The sequence below is a fragment of the Physella acuta genome, unplaced genomic scaffold, assembly GCF_028476545.2.
Source record: "Physella acuta isolate Inbredline_101_S28 unplaced genomic scaffold, ASM2847654v3 ptg000284l, whole genome shotgun sequence".
Taxonomy (NCBI): domain Eukaryota; kingdom Metazoa; phylum Mollusca; class Gastropoda; family Physidae; genus Physella; species Physella acuta.
Window position 1 is genome coordinate 564,174 of NW_026731803.1, and position 27,138 is coordinate 591,311.

Below are 27,138 nucleotides of genomic sequence, written 5' to 3' on the forward strand. Positions count from 1 at the left end.
AGCGGGAGCGGGAACAGATAGAGAGAATGGGAATATGAGCAGTAATCTTATCATTTTCAAAAACTAATTTAATGTGTGTTTAATGTGTGTGCAGTTAAGTATGTTTGTTTACGAAAGGTTTAAGAAAAAGTAAGGAGCGGTGCATCAAGCTACGCTCAAAACATCGACAGAACGTGATTCTAAAAGCAGTGTGGCGTAGCTAGGGTTTAATGGACTTGCCGATAATTATTACTATAAGTTTGAAAGATGAAAATTGTTTTACACCTTCAATATTAATCATGTTTTTTGTCGATGAGCACTTTAGATGTATAACACAATGTGAATGAGGTCTATTATTTTCTTATATCCCTTTGGTATCCGTGCTTACATACATACATACAGTTAACTAATATATATATATATATTTTTTTTTATAAAGCTCAATTCAGTATGTATGTAACTAAGGATTACAAAGGCATATAAGAAAAAAATAATACTTCTATGGCCTGAAGTGTTAAATGTCTAAAGTACTCATCGTTTAAATTCATGGTTTAAAAATTAATACTGAAAGTGTTGTAAAACAATTTTCATTTTTCAAACTAATAGTAGTAATTGTCGGCATGTTCATTAAAATATTGTTTTTAAATATAATCTTTTACAAAAATTCAAATTATGTCTGAAAATTATTTATATTTAGTCCTTTAGTGCTATTTACTTCCCTTGATGAATTAGGAAAACACAATCACTTCCCTTTAAAAAACATCACATCGGGTGAACAAGAATTTACTTTTTATTACTTTGTTCTGGTGTTGGGGAAAAATAATTACATAATTAGCGGGGATTGATCAAGTGCAATGTTGTAGGTGTTTTTAATACTGCTTTTTATTTATTCTATACAGTGAAGGGAATGTTTACTAATTATATTTTAAAATCAATAACAGTTAAATAGCCAACTCCTAAATGCCCCATATCATGTGAGTGTTATGGTGCATAATTTCGCTTTAAACATTGCGATAGACTATGGATAAGAAAGGTTACTATAGTCTTTAAGTGAATCAAATCCAGGCGTCCTCCGGCACCCCGTCAGGGTGCTATTTGGAGCCCCGGGACTTCTCTTGTTCGCTATTGCGCATATGTTCGTTTAAGTGAGTGCAATAACATATGGATATGTTGGGGAAATATAGTCGTTTACTGAGCTCAAACAGGCGGTTCCGCCGGTGCCCCAGCATGGTGCAATGTAGTGCCACGGGCTAGACTGTTAACACTTTGCGTTTCTGTTTGCGTTTGTATATATATATATATATATATATATATATATATATATATATATATATATATATTAGATAAAACATTAGTATATGGGACATAACAGTGTTAAAAAATCCATATTAGATCATCATGCTGGATTGCAGTCCCTGAGGATCCTAATTACTGTTGTTTAAATATTAGTTTTTTATGTTTAAAATTAGCTTAGTAATAGATTTATATATTTCAAACATTGCTTGTACACCATTTGTCGCATTCTGGTGAGTGCCCATTCGGGGAAAACAGCCTTCGGGCAAATGCCTTTCTTGCAGTGCCTTTCTGGAAAACGTCCGGCTCCCATATATATATATATATATATATATATATATATATATATATATATATATATATATATATATATATATATATATATATATATATCTTACATTACAGAGGAACGTCGGGGAATGAAACGACCGTCTTATTTAAAAAAGTTCCTTATGGTTGCGATGTAGAGATTTTATGTATTAATAAAACTTAAATTGTTGATGAATTTTAATTTATTGAGAAAACTCTGATAGATAAGTATGTTTATTTTGATCTGGTGTATTGTAAAGTCAAAGCACTTCTAACTGTGTAGACTTGTATGTAAGGATAGTAAGGAGTTAAAAGTGACGAAGGTTCTAAGCACATGATCAATTTGGTCAGAAGGGTCAGCTCCTGGTAAAACAAAAAAAAAAGCATTGAAACACAGAGAATAACAATAGAATATGAAATGTGCTAAGATGTGCTAAGATTTTAAACTTTAATTTTGTTATATAATATTCGGAAGTATAGAGTATTTTTGAGTATTTTTACACCAATATTGAATAAAGCAATTCACGTTTTGCATACTATTATTATGTTCTGTTCGATATGTGTACTGTTAGGGTAAAAATTATTTATTAAAACGTTTTAAACTTACAGATGCTCCCAGCTGGCATATCATAAGCTGACGAGTTGCTTCCTTTATAATAGTCGTCGAAAGTGAGATAACCGTGAGACCCACCGTTTGTCTCACTACCGGCAGAGTCAGAGTGGACAGACGGTGGTGTAGGCGGACGTTTGGCCGGGCTAGACCTTTTTCGAAGCACCACAACAACAACTACCACAGCAACAACGACCACAACAACACCGCCGACACCCAAACCAACAGCCAAGCCAACGTCTGAAATTATAATCATAGAAAATACATGATCAAATAGCGTGCAGGCGTTAATGAAATAATTATAAATAAAAGAATATATTAACATGTATTGAAATCGCTGTCACTTCCGTAAATACAGAAATGTCGGATAGAATCTTGTTTGACTGCGGAGATTTCTTGTTTTCTTGATCAAGCGTTTTTTAAGAAATAATTGTTAATTAATAATTTGTAAATTTTAGCTGCTGATAACAGCTTTGAATTTATAAATGTTTGCCTAGGAACAAATATGCGAAAAACGAAGGAACTTCAATGGGGGATTACCTGTTTCTGTATTTTCTAAGGACTCCAAGTTTTCAGTAAAAAACATTTGAGATTTTAAGTAGTAGCAGTTGGTCACGTGAGCTGCCTGGCACGTGCAACTGAAATGAATGGTGATGACGTCTATGGCTATCCTCATGGTCAGCGAGTTACCGGCCACTGTAGTTGTGTTGCTGAAACAGGTCATGGTGACACTGGTCACGGCTGGCTGACCCCCATCAACAACACACGTGACGTCCAGTGTGTCGCCAATATTGACCTGGACACTAAACTTTCCAGAGTTGGGTGGATGTTTGGACGTGTACAGTAGAGGTGATGTAGACGGCGGCTCTAGCAGGAAGATAATTATTTATTGAATTTAGTAAAGGTGTTAGTAGAATAGATGTAGATATTGGGTCTAGCAGGAAGATAATTATTTATTGAATTTAGATTTGTAAGTAGGTTGTCTATCATAATTTGTGTAACATATTTGTAAAAAATTATAAAATATATATGATATTTTTATGATTTCTTTTATACATACAAAATAGTACCTAAGGCTTTTACAGTCATCGAACTTTCGGCATAAATCTGTGGGAACACCTTATTCTCAGCCCTACAATACAAGGTGTAATTTCCAGGTGATTCAATCTTAAACGTAGGGTGGAAATAATATCTGTCAATGACGTATGGAGCCACGGTACGATTAGTGGTGATCGATCCTAGACGGGCGATAAAAACTGGCTCTTTGTTGGTCTGTAAATCAAAAATTTAATTGGCTGTATTTATGCAAAAAAGTTTTACAACCTTACTATCTGAGCAACAATTTTTACAAATAAAACAACTCACCCACTGATATGATACAACGCAACTAATAGTTAGACCCTCACTATTTGGGCAAATATAGTAGGGGTTCGGTGCAAGTAGCTCGAGAATTAATGGTCCATCTGAATGTTGTATTTAAAAAAAATATTAGTTATAAGATTATCAACAGAATTTGAAATTTTGATTACAACTTTGTTTAAAAGAGAGTATTTATTTACATCCTCCGAAGTTTCCCCTAACTCCTCAAACGACCCCCTCGCCCTAACTATAATTAAATGCTTTCTCCCCAGCCCACCCATCCTCATTAAGATTGCACATATACACGCCTTCTGCCAACTTTGTCTACCTTATCATAGTATCTCACCGACTACTTACATACTCTTGTTGCGACAAAGACCAATCGTGGATCCTTTACTGTTATCGTTTGAAGAACGGTTAACGCCCGACATTCAACCACCAAGTCTTCGACTGGCGATAGATACATAAATGAGGTTAGATTTCAATATAAATTACTTTCATTGATCAGACTGTTTGGACACAAAACATTATCAGCACCTACCCAAAATTTGCCTGAAGGTGGCTGAACCATCTGTGACGTTAAGTGTTCCTGCTTTGTTGCCGTCTGCTGTATACCATTGGGCGTAGCCTGGAGGGAAGCCTGCATCACTCAGGTAACAGGTACACACAACCTCTGATCTTAGTAGAAACTCTGCGCTCTGGCACGTCAACGGTTTCACTTTTGGGGATTCTAAGATAAAGTTGAATGTACTTTTACCATTTTACCAGTTTGAAATATAAAATACAGCTTTTAACAGAAAAGTGCATGGTTTGATACTCTTTGGACGAGTTCAATCCTAAGAAGTGAGGATAATCTAAACGTACTTAGTGTAACTTGCTGATGTTCTGTGACACCATACAGACTGCTGTCACAGCCCTGGGGATAGACAGTCACAGACAGCTCCAGCTGTCCAGGTGGGACACCGACAACAGAAACCAGGTTTGTGCACGTCTTGTCCAGCACATCTGATCTGGTCACTACATGAGGGTCACTGACGCCGTTGATAGTCACCTAGTAAAAATAAAAGTTTGTGGGTTATGTGCGTCCACAAAATTGATATAGCAATATCACAGCTCAATACCTAGATTTTGATCATAAAAACGTAACATCAGTGGCATGTATTGTTATAATACATCATAGCACACTATCCACAAACTCCACTAAAGTACATAGAAATGACTGTTGCTACAAATGATTAATTCATTCGAACAAAGGGAAGGAATTTTCCAACATTTTAAAGGTTTAATCATAAAAACCTTGACTGATACCAAAACTGTAATGTGATTAAATTGCATGTCCCATTTTGATAGGGTTGCATCTGAGGATAGGTTCCATTAAACGCTTTATTAAGCGTCGTAAATATAATTCAATAACCAAAACAATTCGAATATATAAAAGACCATGTGCGCACTTCTGTCCCTCTCTCTCTCTCTCTGTCCGCAAAATATTTTCACAGGCTATGATATCAGTATCATCAGCGATATATAGAGAACATGATAAGGAATTTTGTTAAAAATAATATATTAAATGTTTTAAATGTATAACCTAAATTTTATTTGAAGAATAAAAAATAAAGGCATATTCGAATGTAGAATGACAATTTTAATTATACAACCGGAAAAAAAAATGTTTATAGTTGTGACAATAACGTAATATAAAATGACGTCACATGAGACATCTTTAAACTAAGTCTAAGGAAAGAACACAAAACTAATGGCGTCATATTCCAATTTTAGAATATAAAAAAATGAACTATTTCATTCAAATTTGATTTAGATCTACTTATCAATTATACGTACGCTATGTTAATGTATCCAATACAATTTTCTCGACGTAAACTTAAAAAAAATTCTTTCTCTATTTGGATTCTAGATCTAGAGCTGCGGAAAAACTAGACTTAATAAGCCAGTCGTAGATTTTAGATCCAGATCTACGGAAAAACTAGGTTTAGATCTAGATCTAGAATCTATTCTAAAACGAGTTTCTATACTAAACTATTTCTGGCCTTAATTATTATATATAGATTCTAAAGCTTTGTTTGTTTAGCCATTGAATGGGCGAATCTGGTATAAAATATAATTTATAGAATTCACCTGTTTCTGTCTTCTCAGCATAAGAAGCGATAGTGTGGCCAGACTCATGCTCAGCCGAAATAGGTGTTTTTAAAAGACAAAAGCAACATTTCTGCCATTGAACAGCCGGGTTTTTAACAAAATCATCTAAGTCTCTTAATTTTAAGTCTCTCAATCAGCGTGTGCATTTAATATGGTGTTGTGTTGACTAATAATATATATAATTTGGTTTTAATTTTTCTAATAGATATTCGTAGCCTACGTTATTTTAATTGTGTAGGATTTTTAGCTATTTAGTTATTTCTTTGCTTTGTCACTAATATCGTTCAACGGGAGCCGTACGTTTTCCCGAAAGACACTTGCCCGAATGCCGTTTGCCCGAAGGCCGATTTCCCGAATGGACACTTGCCCGAATGCGACAATTGCCCGAATGGACACTTGCCCGAATGCGACAAACGCCCGAATGGACACTTGCCCGAATGCGACTAATGCCCGAAAGGACACTTGCCCGAATGGGACAAATGCCCGAATGGACACTTGCCCGAATGCGACAAATGCCCGAATGCCACTTGCCCGAAAGCCGTTTGCCCGAAAAATCTTAATATTAGATAATAAAAAATACTTCCAAATAGACATTCTTTAATCAATTTAAGTTTGAAATTTTTTTATTTTTTTTTTGACAACTGATTTTTTAATAATTTTTTTTTATAAATACTTTTATTTGCAATAAAAATCTAATATATAAAGCTCAATTCTGTATGTAACATGTGGTAGGTTTGTTTTTCGTGGACATACTTCGATGAATTTAAGTGTTAGATTATTATCGTGCTCTTAGTCTAAATTTATGAGTTAAAAAATTACTATTGAAAGTGTTGGGAAATAATTTTCATTTTTCAAACTGATAGTAATAATTGTCGGCATGCTTATTAAACATAATTTTTAAAAAATATAATCTTTTACAAAAATTCTAATTATGTCTGAAAATTATTTATATTTAGTCCTTTAGCACTTACTTCCCTTTGATAAATTAGGAAAACACAATTACTTCCCTTTACAAAACATTGCATTAGTGGAAAAGAATTTACTTTTTATTACTTTGTTTTGGTGTTTGGAAAAAAATAATTACATAATTAGCGGGGATTGATCAAGTGCAAATGTTGTAGGTATTTTACGGTTAAGCTTGGAGTATAATTGTTCATTAAATTGAAACAGGCGCGTCCGCCGGCGCCCCACCAGGGTTCAATGTGGCGCTCTGGGCTATCCTGTGAGCGCTATGGTGCATAATTTCGCTTTAAACAGTGCGATAGAGTATGGATAAGAAAGGTTACTATAGTCTTTAAGTGAATCGAATCCGGGCGTCCTCTGGTGCCCAGACAGGTTGCTATTTGGGGCCCCGGGCCTCCCGTGATCGGTGTGGCGCCTACGTTCGTTTAAGTGAGTGCAAAAGACTATGAATAAGTTGGGGTGCTATAGTCGTTTATTAAGCTGAAACAGGCGATTCCACCCCGGGCTAGACTGTGAGCACTTTGCGTTTATGTACGCGTTAGTGTTTTCTTTGTGTTTAGGTGGGGTGCGTTAGTGGTTGCGTTTTGGTTCGTTTTTGTTCTTTCTTTTTTCGTTTTCGTTTGTGTTTTTTCTTTGGGTTTGTGTTTGTATTTGTGTTTGTGGTTGGTTTTGCGTTTGGATTTGGTTTGTTTTCGTTTGCTTTTTCATTTGTGTTTTTTTCTTTGGGTTTGTGTTTGTGTTTGGTTTTGCGTTTGGATTTGGTTTGTTTTCGTTTGCTTTTTCGTTATTTTTCTTTGTGTTCGTATTGGTGTTTGTGGTTGTGGTTGGGTTTGTTGTTAGGTTTTTGTTTTCGTTTGTATTTGTAATTGTGTTAGCGTTATGTTTGCATTTTGTTGTTTAGGTTTTGGTTGGTTGTGGTTTGGGTGGGCAATGCCGGGTTTATGATGATTAATAAACACACAGGTAATGGTCTTTAACAGAAAGGTTTTTCACAGAAGCCAGAGCAGGGCCTGGCCGGGACGGCTAGTTTTTATTGAAACACAATTCTAAGCATAAAACAAAATTGTTTATATTTTTAATTTTTTTTTCTTAAAAACTGAGAAAGAGCTGTAAGAAAAACTTTATTATTTAATAAATGTAAGGTGATGTTGGCGGAGGTGTTCTAACATTCTTTAGATGAATGTTTGAACACCGACGTGGTGCGGTGGTTATGTAGCTTTTATGACACGGCGTAGGCGGCGCGGCGTCTCGCAACATTGAACAGAGGGGGGTTTGTTTGTTTATCTTGTTACGCTTAACTTGTATGTTGATCATTTAACAAAAGAATGAGGCAAGTCTAGGTGGCGATGTTAAAAACTAAACGTAGTCAAATATGTTAGATCTCCATTTAATGCGCCTTGTTAAGACAATGTTCTGAAGCGATTACTTAATAAAGAAAAAAAACTCATTTTAAAATCGAGAGATGAATGAAAATTGTATTTTTGTCTAATTTCATATATGGAAGAGAAAGTATGTTTCTACACTTTTTAAATATCAAATACAAAATGTCTGCGTGGTAATATATATTATTTTTTTCACTTTCTTTTTGCGTAAATGTGTTTTGTTTACCAACATTTTAAATTTAAATTGATTACGAATGATTATTTAGTAAAATATAAATGTTAACATTTTTCGGGCAAACGGCCTTCGGGCAAGTGGCATTCGGGCATTTGTCGCATTCGGGCAAGTGTCCATTCGGGCATTTGTCCCATTCGGGCAACAGTGTTTCTTCCAGACCTTTTTCTCCGGGGGGGCACTTGAAGTTTCGGGGGGGGGGCGGTAAACTTTCTTCGGGGGGGCGGACACTGTTAAAAGTATATATTTTCTATATAAATTATATAAATTTCATTTCGTTCGGGGGGGGGGGGGGGGGGGGGCGGTAAAAATTTTCGGGGGGGGGGGGGCTTTGACCCCCCGAAGAGATGCCTGGAAGAAACTCTGTTCGGGCAAGTGTCCATTCGGGCGTTTGTCGCATTCGGGCCAGTGTCCATTCGGGAAATCGGCCTTCGGGCAAACGGCATTCGGACAAGTGTCTTTCGGGAATTTGTCGTAGACTCTCGTTCAACATAGCGTTTTGAACAATAACTTTTTTATAATACTTTTTTCTCAATCTAGTATAACATTAAAATATATAGGCCCATAATACGCATGTAACGGGTACCTACGGCTATTTATGTTATAAATGAATAGGCTACTATAATAGCAATTTTTTCATAGTCTTTCCAGCAGGATTTGCTGAGAGTGGAACTAAAAATAAATTGCATAAAAATGTTTTAATAACAAGCTTTATATAACAATGCATAGGAAATACTTTATTTTCTTTAATTATATTATAATACAATACCATTCAAATAACTATAAAGAAAAGCGTCGGTCCCTTCCTAAATATTAGTTAAGGTATCCAATAGATAACATAGCGACCCACGCTTTTCTTTAAAGTTATTTAAGTAGTGTAGGCTATTATGTATATTTAAAGAAAATAATTTAGTTTCTAATTATTAGTTCATTATTACAGAAAGGTAATTAGAAATATTTTTTTGTCAAAAACATGGTCTATAATATAATGGACTAATCATAACACTCTAAATTTAAGCGACTACTACAAAGATAAAATTTAAGAAAAGTAAGGTCGTTACATTGACGAAGCACTTGAGCAAAGAACTTGAGTTGTTCTTGACTCTACACATGAGTATTAGTTCATAGGACTCTATCATCATCAGAGGGGGGGTCGCATGTTAAAGTGGTGGATTCATCTGTATTGGAGCATAATGGAGTCAAACGATGTAAAATATAAAGTAAGCAATGTACCCTTTCGGTTCATTCGGTCCATGGTGCAGGTGAGGTTGTTCACGAGTTTCAGTGAACTCGGCACATGAGATGATAGTGTGGTCAGCATTATTGCAAACTGCATTTACTTTCCAATATGTCAGCCAGGTACCCATTAGAGCTGGGTGGACTCATGGACTTAGTTCATGATCCGAACTTGAGAATTCCATGCTAGAGTTTGATTGCTCTACAATTCGACCACACCTTCCCATTCACATATTATATAGTGTGTTTATCTGTAGGGAATTTTCGACCATCACATATATTGCAACAAAGTAGAGACGTGTTGGCATTCCTATTTTTGACATCTTAAATCTTCATAAATTCTCTAACCACAGATAAAGTCACATAAACAAGTACAAGAAAGCCACAAGCATTGAAACATTAACATGTAACACTGAGATGTACAATAGTTAATCTTACCACGGATACAATCTTGATCTGTTGATAAAAATGAAACTCACATTAAAAAACAATTTGTTTTTAAACTTATTTATTTTATCTATCTATCTATATAACTATAAAAACTCTACTATGTTTACTAGTTTGTTTATTTATTTATTTTAATTTTATATTTTTATTGGTTTGTTATTTTTATTTGTTTGTTCTTTGTCTGTTCCCCTTGATCAGTGCATCTGCAATATGTGTAGAACTGTAAAATACTTTTATATGTAGAGGAAAATGTCGTATTTTCCCAAGGTTATACAATAATTTATTTAAAGACGATAATTAAAATATTGATATATTCATTCGTAGAAACACCACATAATTATAAAAGTTCAGCACAAATACTTTATGTACTTAATTTCGTGAAAATTAAAAACTTTCACAGGGTACTATAGTCAGGGGCGTAGCGAGGGGGGGGGGGCGGGGGGTGCGGACCGCACCGGGTGACACCATTTAGGGGGGTGACACCAAGGCAAAAAATAGCAAAATATATAGAGAAAAACTCGAGGGGGGGGGGTGCAAATCGAAAGTTTGAGGGGGGGGTGCAAATCGAAAACTCGAGGGGGGGGGGGGTGCAAATCGAAAGTTTGAGGGGGGGGGGGGGGTGCAAATCGAAAGTTTGAAGAGGGGGGTGCAAATCGAAAATTTGAAAGTTTGTCCCTGGGAAGGGTCTCTATGCCTCTGGGGGGGGGGGGGGGGGGTGACACCATTAAGTGCCGCACCGGGAGACACCCGACCTTGCTACGCCACTTGAAAAGAATAGGATTTTATAAACAGAAACACTTACATTTTTAAAGCCGTTTTTAAAAAGTATGCACAATAAAATTACGTAATCATTCTAGTGTAAAAATATAATTTAAAATCTAATGCCGAAATGAATACACAATAATAATCGCGTCAACAATAATAGGTAAAAAGACGCTAAAATAAAAACCAATTTTAACATGTGCGCTTGCAAAGTTTCTTTCCAAATGCTTGATTTACTTATTCTTACAACATGGAAGACCATGTTGTTATTCAATAGTTTAACAGCTGAATTTTCTGTCAGCTACGGCTTAACATTTTATTAGGTTACAAATATATTATCATTTTTAATAGGATACATTTAACAGGTCTTCTCATTTGAGGATATAATAAATTTATGTAGACCTAATGATAAACTAGATTTAAGCTGTCGGAGGATAGTATACCGAAACAAAAGAAAAAAAACAAGTATAAAATTACAAGAAATAATAGAATCTCTTTATTAAACTATTTTAGTCCTTAAATATTTTATATAAATCTTTGTTTCTTAGCAAAGGAATTGGTTAAATTAGGATATAATTTTATTAAAAAAATATTTTGACTTGATTTTTACTTTCTTACGGAGGTTAAGTAAAATAACATAAATTTTATCCGGACATGCACTTGTCGGCCTGGCAGAGTGGACAAGCGTGGCGTAATTTATATATTACCCTGAAACTTACAGTTATCCAAGGATAACGTTTGGTTTAGAATATACTCAAAATAAAGTGGACTATATTTTCTCACTTTCATAATTTTTAGTCTACTTCCAAAATATATTTTTCAAGAATTCAGCATTTTGATCCATTTAAAGCTTTACAACTAAAGTATTAAAGCTGTTTTAATCACAAACACTTACTAACTCTCGCCTAAGGCACAAAATAGCTATACCCTTTTAATAAGGCAGACTCAACCCCAACACTTAACAGTATATTAAGCCGTACGAAACCTAATGGTGGTACATTATGTAAATCCTAATATATAAAAGCCCAAGTGCGCACTTCTCTCTCTCTCTTTCTCTCTTTCTCTCTCTCTTCTCTCTCTCTCTCTCTCTCTCTCTCTCTCTCTCTCTCTGTCTGTCCGCAAAATATTTTCGCCGGATATCACGTCAGAATCTTCAGCGATATATGGAAAACTTGCTACGGACTTTTGTTGAAAATAATATGGTAGATGTTTTAAATGTATAACCACAATTTTATTTAGAGAACAAAAATAATAAAAAAATGAAGGCGTATTCGAATGTAGAAAAACAGTTTTAATTATGCAACAGGAAAAGCGTTTATAGTTGTGAAAAAGAATGCATAAAACAGTGACGTCACTAATGTTTATGTATTAACTAATGTCGTCATCCACCGTGTTTAGAATAAAAAGAAATGAACTATTTCATTCAAATATTATTAGATCTACGTACGCTATAACATTTATACAATACACTTTTGCTCGGGCTAAACTTAAAAAAAATTCTATTAGGATTCTAAATATAGATATTCTAGATCTAGATATTCTAGATCTAGATTATCTAGATCTACGGAAAAACTAGACTTACACAGATCTAGAATCTATTCAAATAATACATTTCTATACTAAAGTATTTCAGGCCGTAATTACTTTATTGAAATCTTTTTTTATCTATGCAATTTGCTAATCTCTATAATATATAAAGCAAAGTTGTCGGGTGCCCGATAGGGCACTTCCCGGCGCCGCAGGCGCTTCAAATTTGGCAGGATCTTGCCTTGGGGCGACAGAACACGGGGGGCGGTTGGCCGAAAAGTCTACGATGAGGGGGTCAAAACTGACCACAACTGACAGGCGCCTTATATGAGCTAAAATCGAACAAAAATTTCCTCGTAGGAACCTCTTCATTACTCCTGAGGACGTAGACTGACCCTCGGGCGAATTAATTAAGCATTCAAATTCTCAATGTTATCGAAAGCCTAAGCGAAGCTGGGCAGCATGCCTAGTAATCTATAATATAAGCGGCTAGTTAGTGTGTCTGTCCGTCTTCGCTATAGAGTCATTTCATATGACGTCACGTCCGCTCGTGAATGTAAACATCCGCCATCTCGGTGTACAGATCTATATTCAAAATGGTGATCTGTGCGGTGAAAGGCTGTGATACACGAAGTGGCAGATCTAAAGGGATTCCTTTATTTCGACTGCCAAGTGTCATATTAAACCAAGATGATAGAGATCGACAGTTAACAGAACGTAGACGCCATAATTTTTAGCCAATATTTATCGCAGCGGTGTGATTGAAGCAGCGGCGAATAATATGTGATTAAGTTCTGGACACTTTGTTTCAGGTAAAAACAGTAAAATAGTTAACTTCATTTTAATCATAAAAGATAACTATTAATAAAACAAATATGCTCGACCATTACAAATACTAATAATAAAAAACAAAGTCAAAAGTAATAGGCCTTATAAGAATAATCAGATTTAATTGTAATAATTGAATAGTGATTTAATATTGAGATCTAGAATCTAGCTCTAAACATGGCGTAAACAAAATTCGGACCACAGATCTAGATTCTGGATTTAGGGTGACTGGCTCCGCTGGGTAAACATAGAATCTAGAATCTACTTATTTACTTAAATTTAATTACAAAATTTAGAGCTACATTCGATTCAAAATACACCCATAATAAATCAAAAGTAGTCATAATAATAAAGCATTTAATTGTCTCTAAGATCTAAAATCTCGCTCTATAGCCTAATCTAATCATTTTTTTTAGCAAACGAAGTTTTCTGAAATTGAAATAGATCTAGATTGTATGACTGGACTTAGATCTAGAATCTGATACTTAAATTAAATTTTAAAAAGTTTATACCAGCATGTATTTTATATTATTGTAGTAGAAGGCTTTAATAAATTACTAAGGCCTACCTACTTTGTGTCTTTTTACAGCAATATGTATCTGATACTGGACTGACTTTAATCAAATTCAAATGCATATCTAGTAATTAGTCTACTAAGTTTATGTAGCCTAGTAGTAGAATCTAGATCATACCAGCCAACAACAAATAACCACATTATTATTATTTGGTTAATGATTAGGCTAATTTTGTTTTAAATCCACTGTTTATAAAAGAATCAAATAAAGCTATAAACATTATAACTGAGATGGTATAGAATAATAACAATGGACCCAGTCTACAATTGATACAATTGCAGTTCTACATAGGGCCTACAGTCTAGTAGTTTACAGTAGGTACCTAGTGTGTAGCTAGTATACTAGTGTGTGGCTGTCCAGAGTTAAGATTCTTAATGCCTTAATGCTTTCCCCTGATAAGCCATGAGTGCAATAAATGACATAACATGACATCGAGGTGAGAAATGTTGAGGGGAGAGCAGTGGGACTTTCCCCTTTGTTCTCCCTGCTGGGCCCTGAGGGTATCACTGAGGTGAGAAATTTTCAGGGGAGGGCAGTGGTACTGACTCCTCTTTGGTTTTATTGTGGGCTAGAAATAGGTGGGGCCGGCCATTATGAGGGTTGAACATCAATATTAATGTGCCTGATCACTTACTTGCTGGATTATAAGGGTCTTAAATTGTATAACAGGCTACACAGATTGGCTGAGATCTAAGAACAGCAGTGGTTATTACCAATGAATTAGATCTATATTAGCCTTTGTAGTGTGGATTTAAGTGGTCTCACGTTTGCTACAGTAGTGTGATTGTACTAGATCGATTGCTACTAAATCTTGTACTTAACAGAGAATCTATAATCTACATTAACCAGATTTAGATAACCTATGATATTACTTAAACTCTTAACGCAAACAGTATTACTAACAGAATTTTTATTTAGAAATTTTGGCCACATATTTATCCACGAAACTGTCAATAACAGTATAAGGATCTTTGATTTCAAAGATTTCAAGTTTTTTAACGTATTTTTCCTTTTCCGCGGGTGCGGTTCTTTACATACAGTGAACACGTCCAGCGCTGGTGAACAGCTGATTGTGTTTACGTCCTGTGTACACCACTGTGGCGGCGGACGCAGGTTTCACGTGATTTAGGTCACGTGTTTGGAAGGACTCTATAGATTTTCGAACCATGAAAGTAAAAATCGCACCGTGCACTGCATTTCAGTGCATCGCATTGTCTTATTATAAGTAACGAGAAAAATGGCCCGTCGAGGAAGGGTACAACGGGCGCTAGGCTGATAGTGCTGTCTCTTTTCTCTAAACTAAAACCACCCCACCCCCCACCCCAACCCCCACACACACCACCCCCCCCCCCCCCACCCCCCAAAAAAACATGTCTACCGTCCCATTCAACGAAATATAATTATATACTTTTTCCAGTGTCCGCCCCCCTCCCCGAAAATTCTACCCCCGCCCCCGAAAATTTCAAGTACCCCCCACCCCTCTCCGGGGAGGAAAAAGTCTGAAAGAAACACTGGTGTCGAGCTTAGCCACTACCCGAAGAATTGCATTAAAGAAATTGCAAGAAAACCACTTTTTAGATTAGACACATTAATTAGGCGGTAATTTTATTATAGAGTATCGATGAAGAAATTTCTTTTGAGTTAGGGAGGGGGGGGGGGGTCAGACGTTCTTACGCGGGGGTGGGGCTTCGCCCCTACCCGAAGAATTGTATGAAAGAAACTCTTCACGCAAACCACTTAGATTAGACAAAATTGCCTTTTTATTCAATGTTTACTCGAGAATCAATGACGTCATATTACTGTGTGCACTCTCCGGCTTGAGATTATTTTCTACTATACGACGTCATACTTCGTTTTTCGAATTACTGTGCATGTTTTTAATTTCCTTGGGTTTTCTCTAGAGCGTTCTTGTCAGATACATAGATAGATACACAGACAGCGAAACTATTAGTATTAATAGAGTAGGGTTTGTTTATATAACGACATAAAGCTATTTTATGATTGCCACTGTTTTTACTCTCTTGCATAACGCAAAGAAAATTTTAAATACACGCACATTGCTAAAACATATTAAAAGGATCAATGTCAAATCTCATTTTTGTTTAGATTCCTAGAAAAAGTGGATACATTTTAATTACATAATAACAATTTAATTAATATAACTCTTTTTTTCTAATTTTGACAAGGGAGGTAATTTAAAAATAAATTAAATTCACGCTAATAATTAAAAAAATGTGAATGCAAATCTAGGGACGTCCTAGAAGGAATTAGTGTTGCAATAATTAGCAAAACGTGAATGCAAATGTGTAAGAGGAAACTATTGGTAGAAAATTATAATTAGCATGGATTGATAAAAGTACTGTTTACTAATTATAATTTTTAATCAACTATTCCCCACTATTATATAAAGTCATCACGTGCGCATTGGTTTTTAGTCATGACATTTTATTATAAATTTTAAAAAGTACTGAAGAAAATGCATGAATTTAGTGAGTGCAATATGGTCGGTAAAACATGGATATTCTAAATACTGCCTTTAATTTATTTTATACACTGAACGTACTGTTTAATAATTACGAGCCGGCCCGCGGCATAACATACGCCGCTATTTAGTTGTTTTTTCTACTTTTCAGTAATTCATAATTTGTGAATTCGACAGTACCAACGCTGACACTGAAAATATTTCTTTAAAACACTATAAGTAGCTCGTTAAGGACCATAACATCCCCCCCCCCTTCCTTCCCCCCCCCCCCCAACGTTTAAAATCGTTTCAAACTAAATTATCTGCCCCTAATAGCCGTCACTAAACCCGACTCCATGAAGGTAAACATAGCGTGAACCACAGCTCACTAAGACCACGTAGGGGTGGGAATGGTAGGGATCGCGTTTACAGCTTGTTTTCTAGCGTCTCCCAAAAGAGAATTATATATATAGATTATTCTATCTTTCGGTTTATGGACATGCTAGGGGTTTTATAGCAGAGGCGTAGCGAGGGAAGGGGGGGGGGACATATGTCCCCTGGCGCCGACCTTTGGTGGCGCCAAAATGGGTTGGGAAAACAAATTGAAAATTTGCTGGGGAGGGGGGGGGGGTACAAATCAAAAGTTTCAGCGGGGGGGGGGGGGATTTCAAAATAAAAGTTTGAGGGGGGGGTACAATTCGAAAGTCTGTCCCCGGGCGTCGCGAAGGGTCGCTACGCCTCTGTTTTTTAGTCATTCACTGAGTCAGGCGCTCGGAAATGGCGCTACAGGCTAGACTGTGAGCAATATGCCTTTATAATTGCATTTAAATTGTGTTATTTTATGAGTGTTGTGTTTGTTTTTTCGTTTGTGTTTTTTTTTTTTTGCATTCGTTTTTCTTGTGTTTAGTTTTGTTCTGTTCTGTTCCCAAGTTGGTACACTTAAAAAAGATTTTACCGTGTTAAAAAAATCTTTTAAGAGCAAATTTGACAAATCCCGACAATAGTGGAGTGGGGGGTGCAAATTGAAAGTTTGAGTGGGGGGTGCAAATCGAAAATTGAAATTGTGTCCCCGGGCGCCGGGAATGGTCGCTACGCCTCTGGGGAGGGGTGACACCATTAAGTGCCGCACCGGGTGACACCCGCCCTCGCTACGCCACTGGGATCTATTTATGTGACTTAAATTTGTAATGCTGGAAAGGCTCTCTTTGGGCGCGGACTCCTAGGAAAGCGTGTTGTTCGGTGGTGATTCTAATGTTGTGGTTGTGTTTTGGTTGTGTTGTGGTTGTATTGTGGTTGTGTTGTGTTTGAGTTGTGTTTGTGTTTTTGTTTGTTTTGTTCTGTTCTGTTTTCAAGTTGGTACATTTAAAAAAGATTTACCGTTGCGGAGCACGGGTATGCAGCTGGTATTCTATATTGATCACCATGATATTAGGAGAACAATATTTGTGTGTGCGTATGATAATATATACTATTTTACCGGTTTTGCGGGAAAGTTAAATTTAGTATATATCTGGATCTTGCGTCAAGATAACGAAGCAAACTAGCGACCGACATCTTTATTACCTCGCATAGGAAATTTAGCTGTCATATGGCACTGAAAACGTAACACTGGGATAAAATCCTGCTGACGACGTGTCATCTGCCGCTCAAGGACAACCCTTTCAATGACACGAAAAGCTGCACAAATACAAACAGACCCTAGTGGCCCAGGGAACGAAATTCTACCATCATCAAATAATTTTAAAGCATTGGCTGTTTTATGCAACCTATTGTAAACACGAAAAGGAATAGGCCTCAGGTTTTGCTGTGTAGGTTTTTGTGACAAAGATAGATGCAATGTATACAAATATTTTAACTAGAAATATTGTGTGCGATATTTGTTTTCTGGTGAGGGTGTGGTTGTGTACACACGCATCCATTAAACGGCTGCACGGCTCTGCTTTTGCATGATAACAAATAAAGTCGACGAATTCGTACACTTTATTGAGAATCTACATTTAAGGTCAACTATAATTAAGTATAAACATACTCTATATACTAAAGAAGATATATTTTTTGTCTGTATTTTATACATTACTATAACATACATCGGATCTAAGTGAAATTTAAGGAATCTGTTGAGTACTCTCTCGAGAAGCTTTCTGGCATTCCCAAATTAATGGGGGGTGGGGCTGGCTCCCCGCCAATAATGTTAGTTTGGGCGCCTCGAGCAGCTACCATAGCACCTTGGGTCCGCTGATTGGGCGTCCTGCACAAGAGGTCAGAGGTACTACTTGAATTAATGGTCATACAAGAGACGTCCGTCGGCCTGTCTACATTCTTTTTAAAAAGCGCCTTACACTAAGTATACGTTTGTTTATTACAATGGACCTAAACTAAGTATACGTTTGTTTATTACAATGGACCTACACTAAGTATACGTTTGTTTATTACAATGAAGACTAAACCGAACAGGGGCACTCAGAGCCGTTTAATAATGTGGCCTGAAAGTTTTCATTCGTTTACATTTAAATAATCGAGTTCTAATGAACTGGACATTTTATACGAGTATTTGACATCACAAACCGGCACACCGCACAGATATTTTAGCGACACCTGACACAGGAGAAGAGGCTATAGCTAGTCTGGTAAACGACTCAACACAATTTGTCCTTCAACCCATGTACTAAAGCTGAAATCAGCTTAGTTTCAGTCCCTTCCTAGATGGTATTCCCTGCGCCTAATGATTTATTTCATCTCAACACGTTATTAACCTAACAGGTAAAGTTGATGTTTTTATTCAAGTTTATTTCTTTTCCTTTTGGTTTCACCCCCTTAGATTGATAGTGTCAGCCGTTGCAGTTCGTTTAGGTTCCCCCCCCCCCCCCTTAGATTGTGTCAACCGTTGGAGATCGCGCCCCGTGACTGACGCTACGGGCGAGTAATGCTATAAAAAGGCCCCACCCAAACGACGGATAAAAAAATAACGATAAAAATCGTTTCTGTCAAATTGAAATTTCTTTCTTTAGTACGATGTACCGTCTCATTCAATTCGTTTGCGGCGTCTAAGCCAAAATGATTGGAATTCCGTTTTTGTTGGCGGATACGCACTAGTTACTTCAGATAGAAAATTGAGCAAATACTAAGCGTAAGAATAGTAATAGTGCATTTTATCTAACGTAACACAAAGCATGGGAACATAGAAAGCTAAACGGAGATATATTACAAGCAAAATTCTAAAGCGAGGATAGGGCTTCGTTGAATGGTAGAGTGGACGACTGCTAACAGGAAACTCTCAAGTTCGAATCCGTGCCTCAAATCCGTATGACGTCACTGAGTCCACTAAGCTTTAACAGGTAATTTAATCTCATTATGGACAGTAACGGCTGTTCGGTGCTGACAAATTGATTTCTCCATGTGCCAAAGTCACAGAGTCAGAAGAAACTCTACTTCCAAATGGTGACGTAAAGTTCCAAAACACCTCTCCTCTAATGATCTAAATAATAATCTAGCCGATTCTAGCCGATTAATCTTAAGCCAAGCATCCGTGAGAGAAATCAGAAGAAATAATTTTTTTTAAAGCCTGTTTGTCATCAGTCTGTCAAACATCTGTCAACCATCTGTCAACCAACTACCCCCCCCCCCCCCCAAAAAAAAATTTAAGTACCCCCACCCCTCGCCGGGGAGGAAAAAGTCTGAAAGAAACACTGGTCGCATTTGTAGATCATACAAACTAAAGGAAGAACCTGAGCGGGGAAGAGATGCATGAAAAAACTGTGCACTCTTAACTTTTTAGATTATAAAAACTTTCCACCTCCGGGGAGGAAAAAGTCTGAAAGAAACACTGGTGTCTCGCTTAGCCACTACCCGAAGAATTGCACGAAAGAAACTGCAAGCAAACCACTTTTTAGATTAGACACATTGTACAGGCGGTAATTTTTATTATATAGTATCGATGAAGAAATTTCTTTTGAGTTTTGGAGGGGGGGGGGGGGCGGGCTTAGACGTTCTTACGAGGGGATGGGGCTTCGCCCCTACCCGAATAATTGTATGAAACAAACTCTTCCCGCAAACCATTTAGATTAGACAAAATTGCCTTTTTATTCAATGTTTACTCGAGAATCAATGACGTCTTCCCCACCCTACCCCCCCCCCCCACACCCCCCCCCCGACCCCCCACCCCCCACCCCCCAAAAAAAACATGTCTACCGTCCCATTTAACGAAATATAATTATATACTTTTTCCAGTGTCCGCCCCCTCCCCGAAAATTCTACCCCTGCCCCCGAAAATTTCAATTAACCCCACCCCTCTCCGGGGAGGAAAAAGTCTGAAAGAAACACTGGTATCGCGCTTAGCCACTACCCGAAGAATTGCATTAAAGAAATTGCAAGAAAACCACTTTTTAGATTAGACACATTAATTAGGCGGTAATTTTATTATAGAGTATCGATGAAGAAATTTCTTTTGAGTTAGGGAGGGGGGGGGGGGGGGCTCAGACGTTCTTACGCGGGGGTGGAGCTTCGCCCCTACCCGAAGAATTGTATGAAAGAAACTCTTCACGCAAACCACTTAGATTAGACAAAATTGCCTTTTTATTCAATGTTTACCCGAGAATCAATGACGTTATATTACTGTGTGCACTCTCCGGCTTGATATTATTTTCTACTCTACTCGAAGAATTGTGTGCAAGAAACTCTTCACAGCAAACCATTTAGATTAGACAAAATTGCCTTTTTATTCAATGTTTGCTCGAGAATCAATGACGTCATATTACTGTGTGCACTCTCCGGCTGGAGATTATTTTCTACTCTATGCTAAATGTGACCGCGTCATACTTCGTTTTTCGAATTACTATGCATGTTTTTAATTTCCTTGTGTTTTCTCTAGAGCGTTCTTGTCAGATAGACAGACAGAGCGTTCTTGTCAGATACATAGATACACAGACAGCGAAACTATTAGTATTAACGAGAAAAATGGCCCGTTGAGGAAGGATACACCGGGCGCTAGGCTGATAGTGCTGTCTCTTTTCTCTAAACTAAAACCACCCCACCCCCCCACACACACATCCCCCACCCCCCACACACCACCCCCCCCCCCACACCCCCACCACCCCCACCCCCTAAAAAACATGTATACCGTCCCATTCAACGAAATATAATTATATACTTTTTCCAGTGTCCGCCCCCTCCCCGAAAATTCAAACCCCGCCCCCCAAAAAATTCAAGCAACCCCACCCCTCTCCGGGGAGGAAAAAGTCTGAAAGAAACACTGGTCGCATTTGTAGATCATACAAACTAAAGGAAGAATCTGGGCGGGGCTCCGCCTCTACCGGAAGAGAGGAAAAAGTCTGAAAGAAACACTGGTGTCGCGCTTAGCCACTACGCGAAGAATTGCATTAAATACGTTGCAAGAAAACCACTTTTTAGATTAGACACATTAATTAGGCGGTAATTTTATTATAGAGTATCGATGAGGAAATTTCTTTTGAGTTGGGGAGGGGAAGGGGGGGGGGGGGGCGGGGGGCTCAGACGTTCTTACGCGGGGGTGGGGCTTCGCCCCTACCCGAAGCACTGTATGAAAGAAACTCTTCACGCAAACCACTTAGATTAGACGAAATTGCCTTTTTATTCAATGTTTACCCGAGAACCAATGACGTCATATTACTGTGTGCACTCTCCGGCTGGAGATTATTTTCTACTCTATGCTAAATGTGACCGCGTCATACTTCGTTTTTCGAATTACTATGCATGTTTTTAATTTCCTTGTGTTTTCTCTAGAGCGTTCTTGTCAGATAGACAGACAGAGCGTTCTTGTCAGATACATAGATACACAGACAGCGAAACTATTAGTATTAACGAGAAAAATGGCCCGTTGAGGAAGGATACACCGGGCGCTAGGCTGATAGTGCTGTCTCTTTTCTCTAAACTAAAACCACCCCACCCCCCCACACACACATCCCCCACCCCCCACACACCACCCCCCCCCCCCACACCCCCACCCCCCCCACCACCCCCACCCCTTAAAAAACATGTATACCGTCCCATTCAACGAAATATAATTATATACTTTTTCCAGTGTCCGCCCCCTCCCCGAAAATTCAAACCCCGCCCCCCAAAAAATTCAAGCAACCCCACCCCTCTCCGGGGAGGAAAAAGTCTGAAAGAAACACTGGTCGCATTTGTAGAATCATACAAACTAAAGGAAGAATCTGGGCGGGGCTCCGCCTCTACCGGAAGAGAGGAAAAAGTCTGAAAGAAACACTGGTGTCGCGCTTAGCCACTACGCGAAGAATTGCATTAAATACATTGCAAGAAAACCACTTTTTAGATTAGACACATTAATTAGGCGGTAATTTTATTATAGAGTATCGATGAGGAAATTTCTTTTGAGTTGGGGAGGGGAAGGGGGGGGGGGCGGGGGGCTCAGACGTTCTTACGCGGGGGTGGGGCTTCGCCCCTACCCGAAGCACTGTATGAAAGAAACTCTTCACGCAAACCACTTAGATTAGACGAAATTGCCTTTTTATTCAATGTTTACCCGAGAACCAATGACGTCATATTACTATGTGCACTCTTTGGCTTGATATTATTTTCTACTATACGACGTCATACTTCGTTTTCGTTTCACTGTGCAAGTTTTTAATTTCCTTGTGTTTTCTCTAGAGCGTTCTTGTCAGATAGACAGACATAGCGTTCTTGTCAGATAGATACACAGACAGCGAAACTATTAGTATTAAAATGCTCTTGTGATTTTGCTACATTGTTTAATTAACCGTGTTTGAAGGTTGCGCAATATTTAGAACTAGATCGAGTAATGCCCTTATTTATGTAAGCCCTGCTAAGTGGGGATGACTATACTATCTACCCATCTAGGCTTATCTAATTTATCAGGTCAGTGCAACCGTGGTGAAACCTACGGTGGTTGAATCTTATTCTTAACCTTAGTCTAAGTAACTACTAAAAATTAAAATAAAAAACTTTAACAATTTATGAAATTTATTTTACAAAAAAATTGGAACCAACAATTTAAATGAAAAAGAATAGATTTGGATAAACTACACATACAAAACAAAACAGAACTTAACGGAACAAAACACGACCAAACAAAACACAACGTTCGATGGAATATTATGCACTTTCGATGCCTCGGATAGTCTAGGCTCTGAACACACAGACAACCTTCCTATCCCCTACGGCCACCGAAACGCCATCTAATATCCGCATCAAACATCAAACAAAACAATACATACAAAACATACAAAACACTACGGACAAAACAATATATACAAAACACCCAGCCAAGTTGCAAAGCAACCTCACTTCAAGCACGAGGTGCGCCAAGCGCCCACACAAAAACTGACCCGATCTTCATTTTCCACTCGAGGCAAAAAAAAAAAAAAGGAAAAATCCGAGCGGTCAGTTTTTATACCCGCCTCGGGCGGAAAGGGAAACACCGTAGCCGCTGACCATTTTACCATTCACGCACAGGTTCGCACACAATATAATAATACAAAATAAATCATCCATTCACCCGCTCACATTTATCTATATATATAATTCTCTTCTGGGATCAGTTAGAAAACAAGCTGCAAGCGCGCCTTTGCAGTCCCCTCTCTTCCTCTCTATCACTACAACCCCCACCCCACCCCCACATGATCTGGTGAGCGGTGTTCACTCTGTTTACATTTTAAAATCACAGAGACGGGTTTGGTGACGGCTATCAGGGGCAGATAATTTAGTTTGAAACGATTTTAAACTTAGAGGAGGTAACTAAGAGGAGGCTGCTTTCACGTGAGGGGGGGGGGGGAGGGGGGTTTAGTGTTTTTAAGCAAATATTTTCAGTGGCAGCATTGGTACTGTCGAATTCACAAATTATAAATTACTGAAAAGTAGAAAAAAAAAAACTAAATAGCGGCGTATGATACGCAGCGGGTCGGCTCGTACAATTAATTTCTACATCATTGAAACATAATTCCAGCAACGTTCAAATACACACATTTATGTCATTTTTATTAAATTTCAGATCGACTGCGTATCTTCCAATACTATTTTGATTTCCTTACACTATAGTTCTAATGCGATCATAATTTACTGAAAAAAATATGTTTAACATTGAAATCTTGTAATTTAAAATACTTACACGAGTGATGGAAGAACAGAACAAAACAGAGAAGACCGAATCGTCTCAACATACTGGTTGACTTGGCTGGAAAACAATGGCAAGATCTAATTAGTTATGAAATTGATAGTTTGGAACATCACCGTCAAAATACTTATGTAATATCCTTACTTCTTTTGTTGGAAATACAAAATATTTCATGTAAGTATATTGTAACCTAACGTTTAGAGTGCATACAATTTTTATACTCGTTATACTTCAAATAAAAGATTTTTAAAAATTATCAAAAACCTAAAATATATAAACCTTTACAAATAAGAAAACAAAAAGTATCAAAGAACTAAAATAGATAGACCTGTGAGACACAGGTAGAAAAAATCTAACGCGTGTTCTATATTTTAGCTGAGGACTACAGAATGATAAACTTGAACTTTGAACTCAAATATGTTGCTCAACAGTGAGGACAATCTGAAACACAGAGCAATACCTGAGCACCGCTAGTTGTCTGTTACTTCTCGATCGAGTGAAACTTTCTGCTGCAATGATGGATATATAAACTTCTTTGTAATTCTACCAACCACAAAGCTGGTCGGTAGAAGTTTAAATATATATAGGCCTATAAGGTAGATTCCCCCATCCCCCCACCCTCACCCTCGGGACTTTCTCAGTACTTCCTGGTACGCTGGGAGAATAACGCCCAGATTTAGCAAATAAAACAATTTTTTATAGAGTGGCGTAGTCAGGAATAGATCATTGCAAAGGGTGGGGGGGGGGGGGATGGAATCCACAATTTTTCTTCTCCAATGTACATGTAGCCATAAAGCCACTCTAGTACTCAATTGTCAATAGCTATAACAGTGACGGCATGAGACAACTTCTATATAAGGGGTCATACTGAGGGTTAGCTAACCCCTTCTTCACATCACCTTACTGCTGCCCTAAATAGATTTCTTCAATTTTTTTTCCGATGCCACCTTCATGGGAGTCCATGATGTATGTGTGTGTGTTTGGGAAGTTGGGTGTTTAACCTTTTTACAGCCTCCTGCCTACGTGTGTTTGGGAAGTAGGGTGTTTAACCTTCCTAAAGCGTCCTGCCTACGTGTTTGGGAAGTTGGGTGTTTAACCTTCCTAAAGCATCCTGCCTACGTGTTTGGGAAGTTGGGTGTTTAACCTTCCTAAAGCATCCTGCCTACGTGTTTGGGCAGTTGGGTGTTTAACCTTCCTAAAGCATCCTGCCTACGTGTGTTTAGGAAGTTGGGTGTTTAACCTTCCTACATCATCCTGCCTACGCGTGTTTAGGAAGTTGGGTGTTTAACCTTCCTACAGCATCCTGCCTACGCCACTGTAAACATAACATTTCTCAGAAAAGAAGTAGGCAATGTTTTCAGTGGAGGCTGAGTGTAATTCGTATCTAAGATATCTCAATTTATTGTGCTGGTACCTAGAGTATAAACAAATCTTGATTGTTTCATTCACTTGTGCAGGTAGGCCAACAGATGATTAACATACCTAAAATTGTGATTATAAATAGATAGTTTAATATAAATCGCTATAGCTAAGGATGATCAAATCGCTTTTATCTGAAGTTAATTCGAAATGAGGTAGACAAGAACATTTCGTAATACCGGAGTTCAGAGAGTACGGACACAATTCTTTTCTTAGAAATGTCACAAAGAGTTTTAATAAAGTAATAAATATCAGGAAACTAAAACGCTGGGAGATTCATATTATCACGTGCTTGCATCGTGTGTGCAAGTCCAACCGTTTCAATGCCTTGAAAAGCTACCCTTTTTGTACTTACGGGCCCTAGGAACGAAATTCTACACTAAGCAACTCATACATTCAATTTTTTTAATAAAACCTAAAAACGTGAACAAACATCTTACGGTAAGCATGAATAGGTTTTTTTGCGCTTTGATTTTTGTGTTTGGGCTTTGTACTGTTGTATATGGGCACAACTAGTTCGTGCAACATTCTTAACCCAGGCAAATTTTACAGGATGTAGATGGGATTGATCACCATGATATTCAATACCAGGTATGTTTACATCATCTTTCACTTCCTCCTCTAAAACTGGATTAACCTGATTTTATTGTGTGAGCTAGTTTAGACCAAATCATTCCCAAAGCACAGAAAAATACTTGATTTTTTTTACTTCCCGTATGGTCTTAATTTAATTAAAATACTGATAAGTTTATCTGCACTCATAAGCTAATTGATAAAAGCTTTATTAACAGCATCATTTACTCTAAAGTTATTACAACTTTTAATTTTTAGAAACACGAGTGGTGTATGATCGGAAAACAACTGTGAAGAAAGATGTGCAACTGTATCATCCATGCATTCTTTTAAAAGTATACCGCAATATAGAAAAGAAGAACCTCGTGATCAGAATCCATGTTTTTGGGCAGAGTTCTTTAAAAAGAATGAGACGGCGTGGTCGGATTGTAAAGCGAACGATAGGTAACACGAAAGTTCTGAGTTCGAATTCCAGACTCGAGTCTATAGCACGTTGTCAGCTTGATGGCGCTGGTAAACACGTCTGCAATATCGCTGCTGGTCGACCAAGTACACTATTCTACACAAATTGTAAGCTGAGGTTAATAAGGTGAGTTGTGTCCCTTAAACAGGTAGCATATATGTGTGTTTTGTCCTCTAGATGGCTATGTGGATTAGCGAGCTCTGTTCTTAATTCTTGATCGTATGAAAGCTAACTTGTGTTAGTTAACTTGTGATGTTATTTTTATTCACTAGTTTAGGCACTAGATCATGTCAACAGATAGTTTTCTATCTTCAACAGATAGTTTAGTATCATCATTGTGCTGTTATTTCATTCACTGGCAGATATGTTGAGACCCTAGACCCTATCAACAGACTGCTGGTATTTCATTCACTAGCAGATATGTCGAGACCCTAGACCCTA

At 37.6% G+C, this 27,138-nt stretch overlaps 2 protein-coding genes across 2 annotated transcripts; both read right to left on the reverse strand.

The window, feature by feature from the left end:
* Nucleotides 1–1,829: 1,829 nt before the first annotated feature.
* LOC131939593 (uncharacterized) lies at nt 1,830–3,371 on the reverse strand. The gene is made up of 4 exons (XM_059297997.1): nt 3,262–3,371; nt 2,732–3,058; nt 2,189–2,431; nt 1,830–1,944 (listed from the first exon to the last, which is right to left on the reverse strand). Coding segments are annotated over exons 1-4 (591 nt in total). The 5' UTR covers nt 3,281–3,371; the 3' UTR covers nt 1,830–1,942.
* A 42-nt stretch (nt 3,372–3,413) lies between these two features.
* LOC131939586 (uncharacterized) lies at nt 3,414–24,780 on the reverse strand. The gene is made up of 9 exons (XM_059297990.1): nt 24,703–24,780; nt 24,237–24,302; nt 9,956–9,973; nt 9,343–9,459; nt 4,415–4,601; nt 4,092–4,280; nt 3,908–4,000; nt 3,598–3,654; nt 3,414–3,463 (listed from the first exon to the last, which is right to left on the reverse strand). Exons 4-9 carry the CDS (start codon nt 9,421–9,423, stop codon nt 3,414–3,416), a joined length of 657 nt encoding a protein of 218 aa, XP_059153973.1. The 5' UTR covers nt 9,424–9,459; nt 9,956–9,973; nt 24,237–24,302; nt 24,703–24,780.
* Between the last annotated feature and the right edge of the window lie 2,358 nt (nt 24,781–27,138).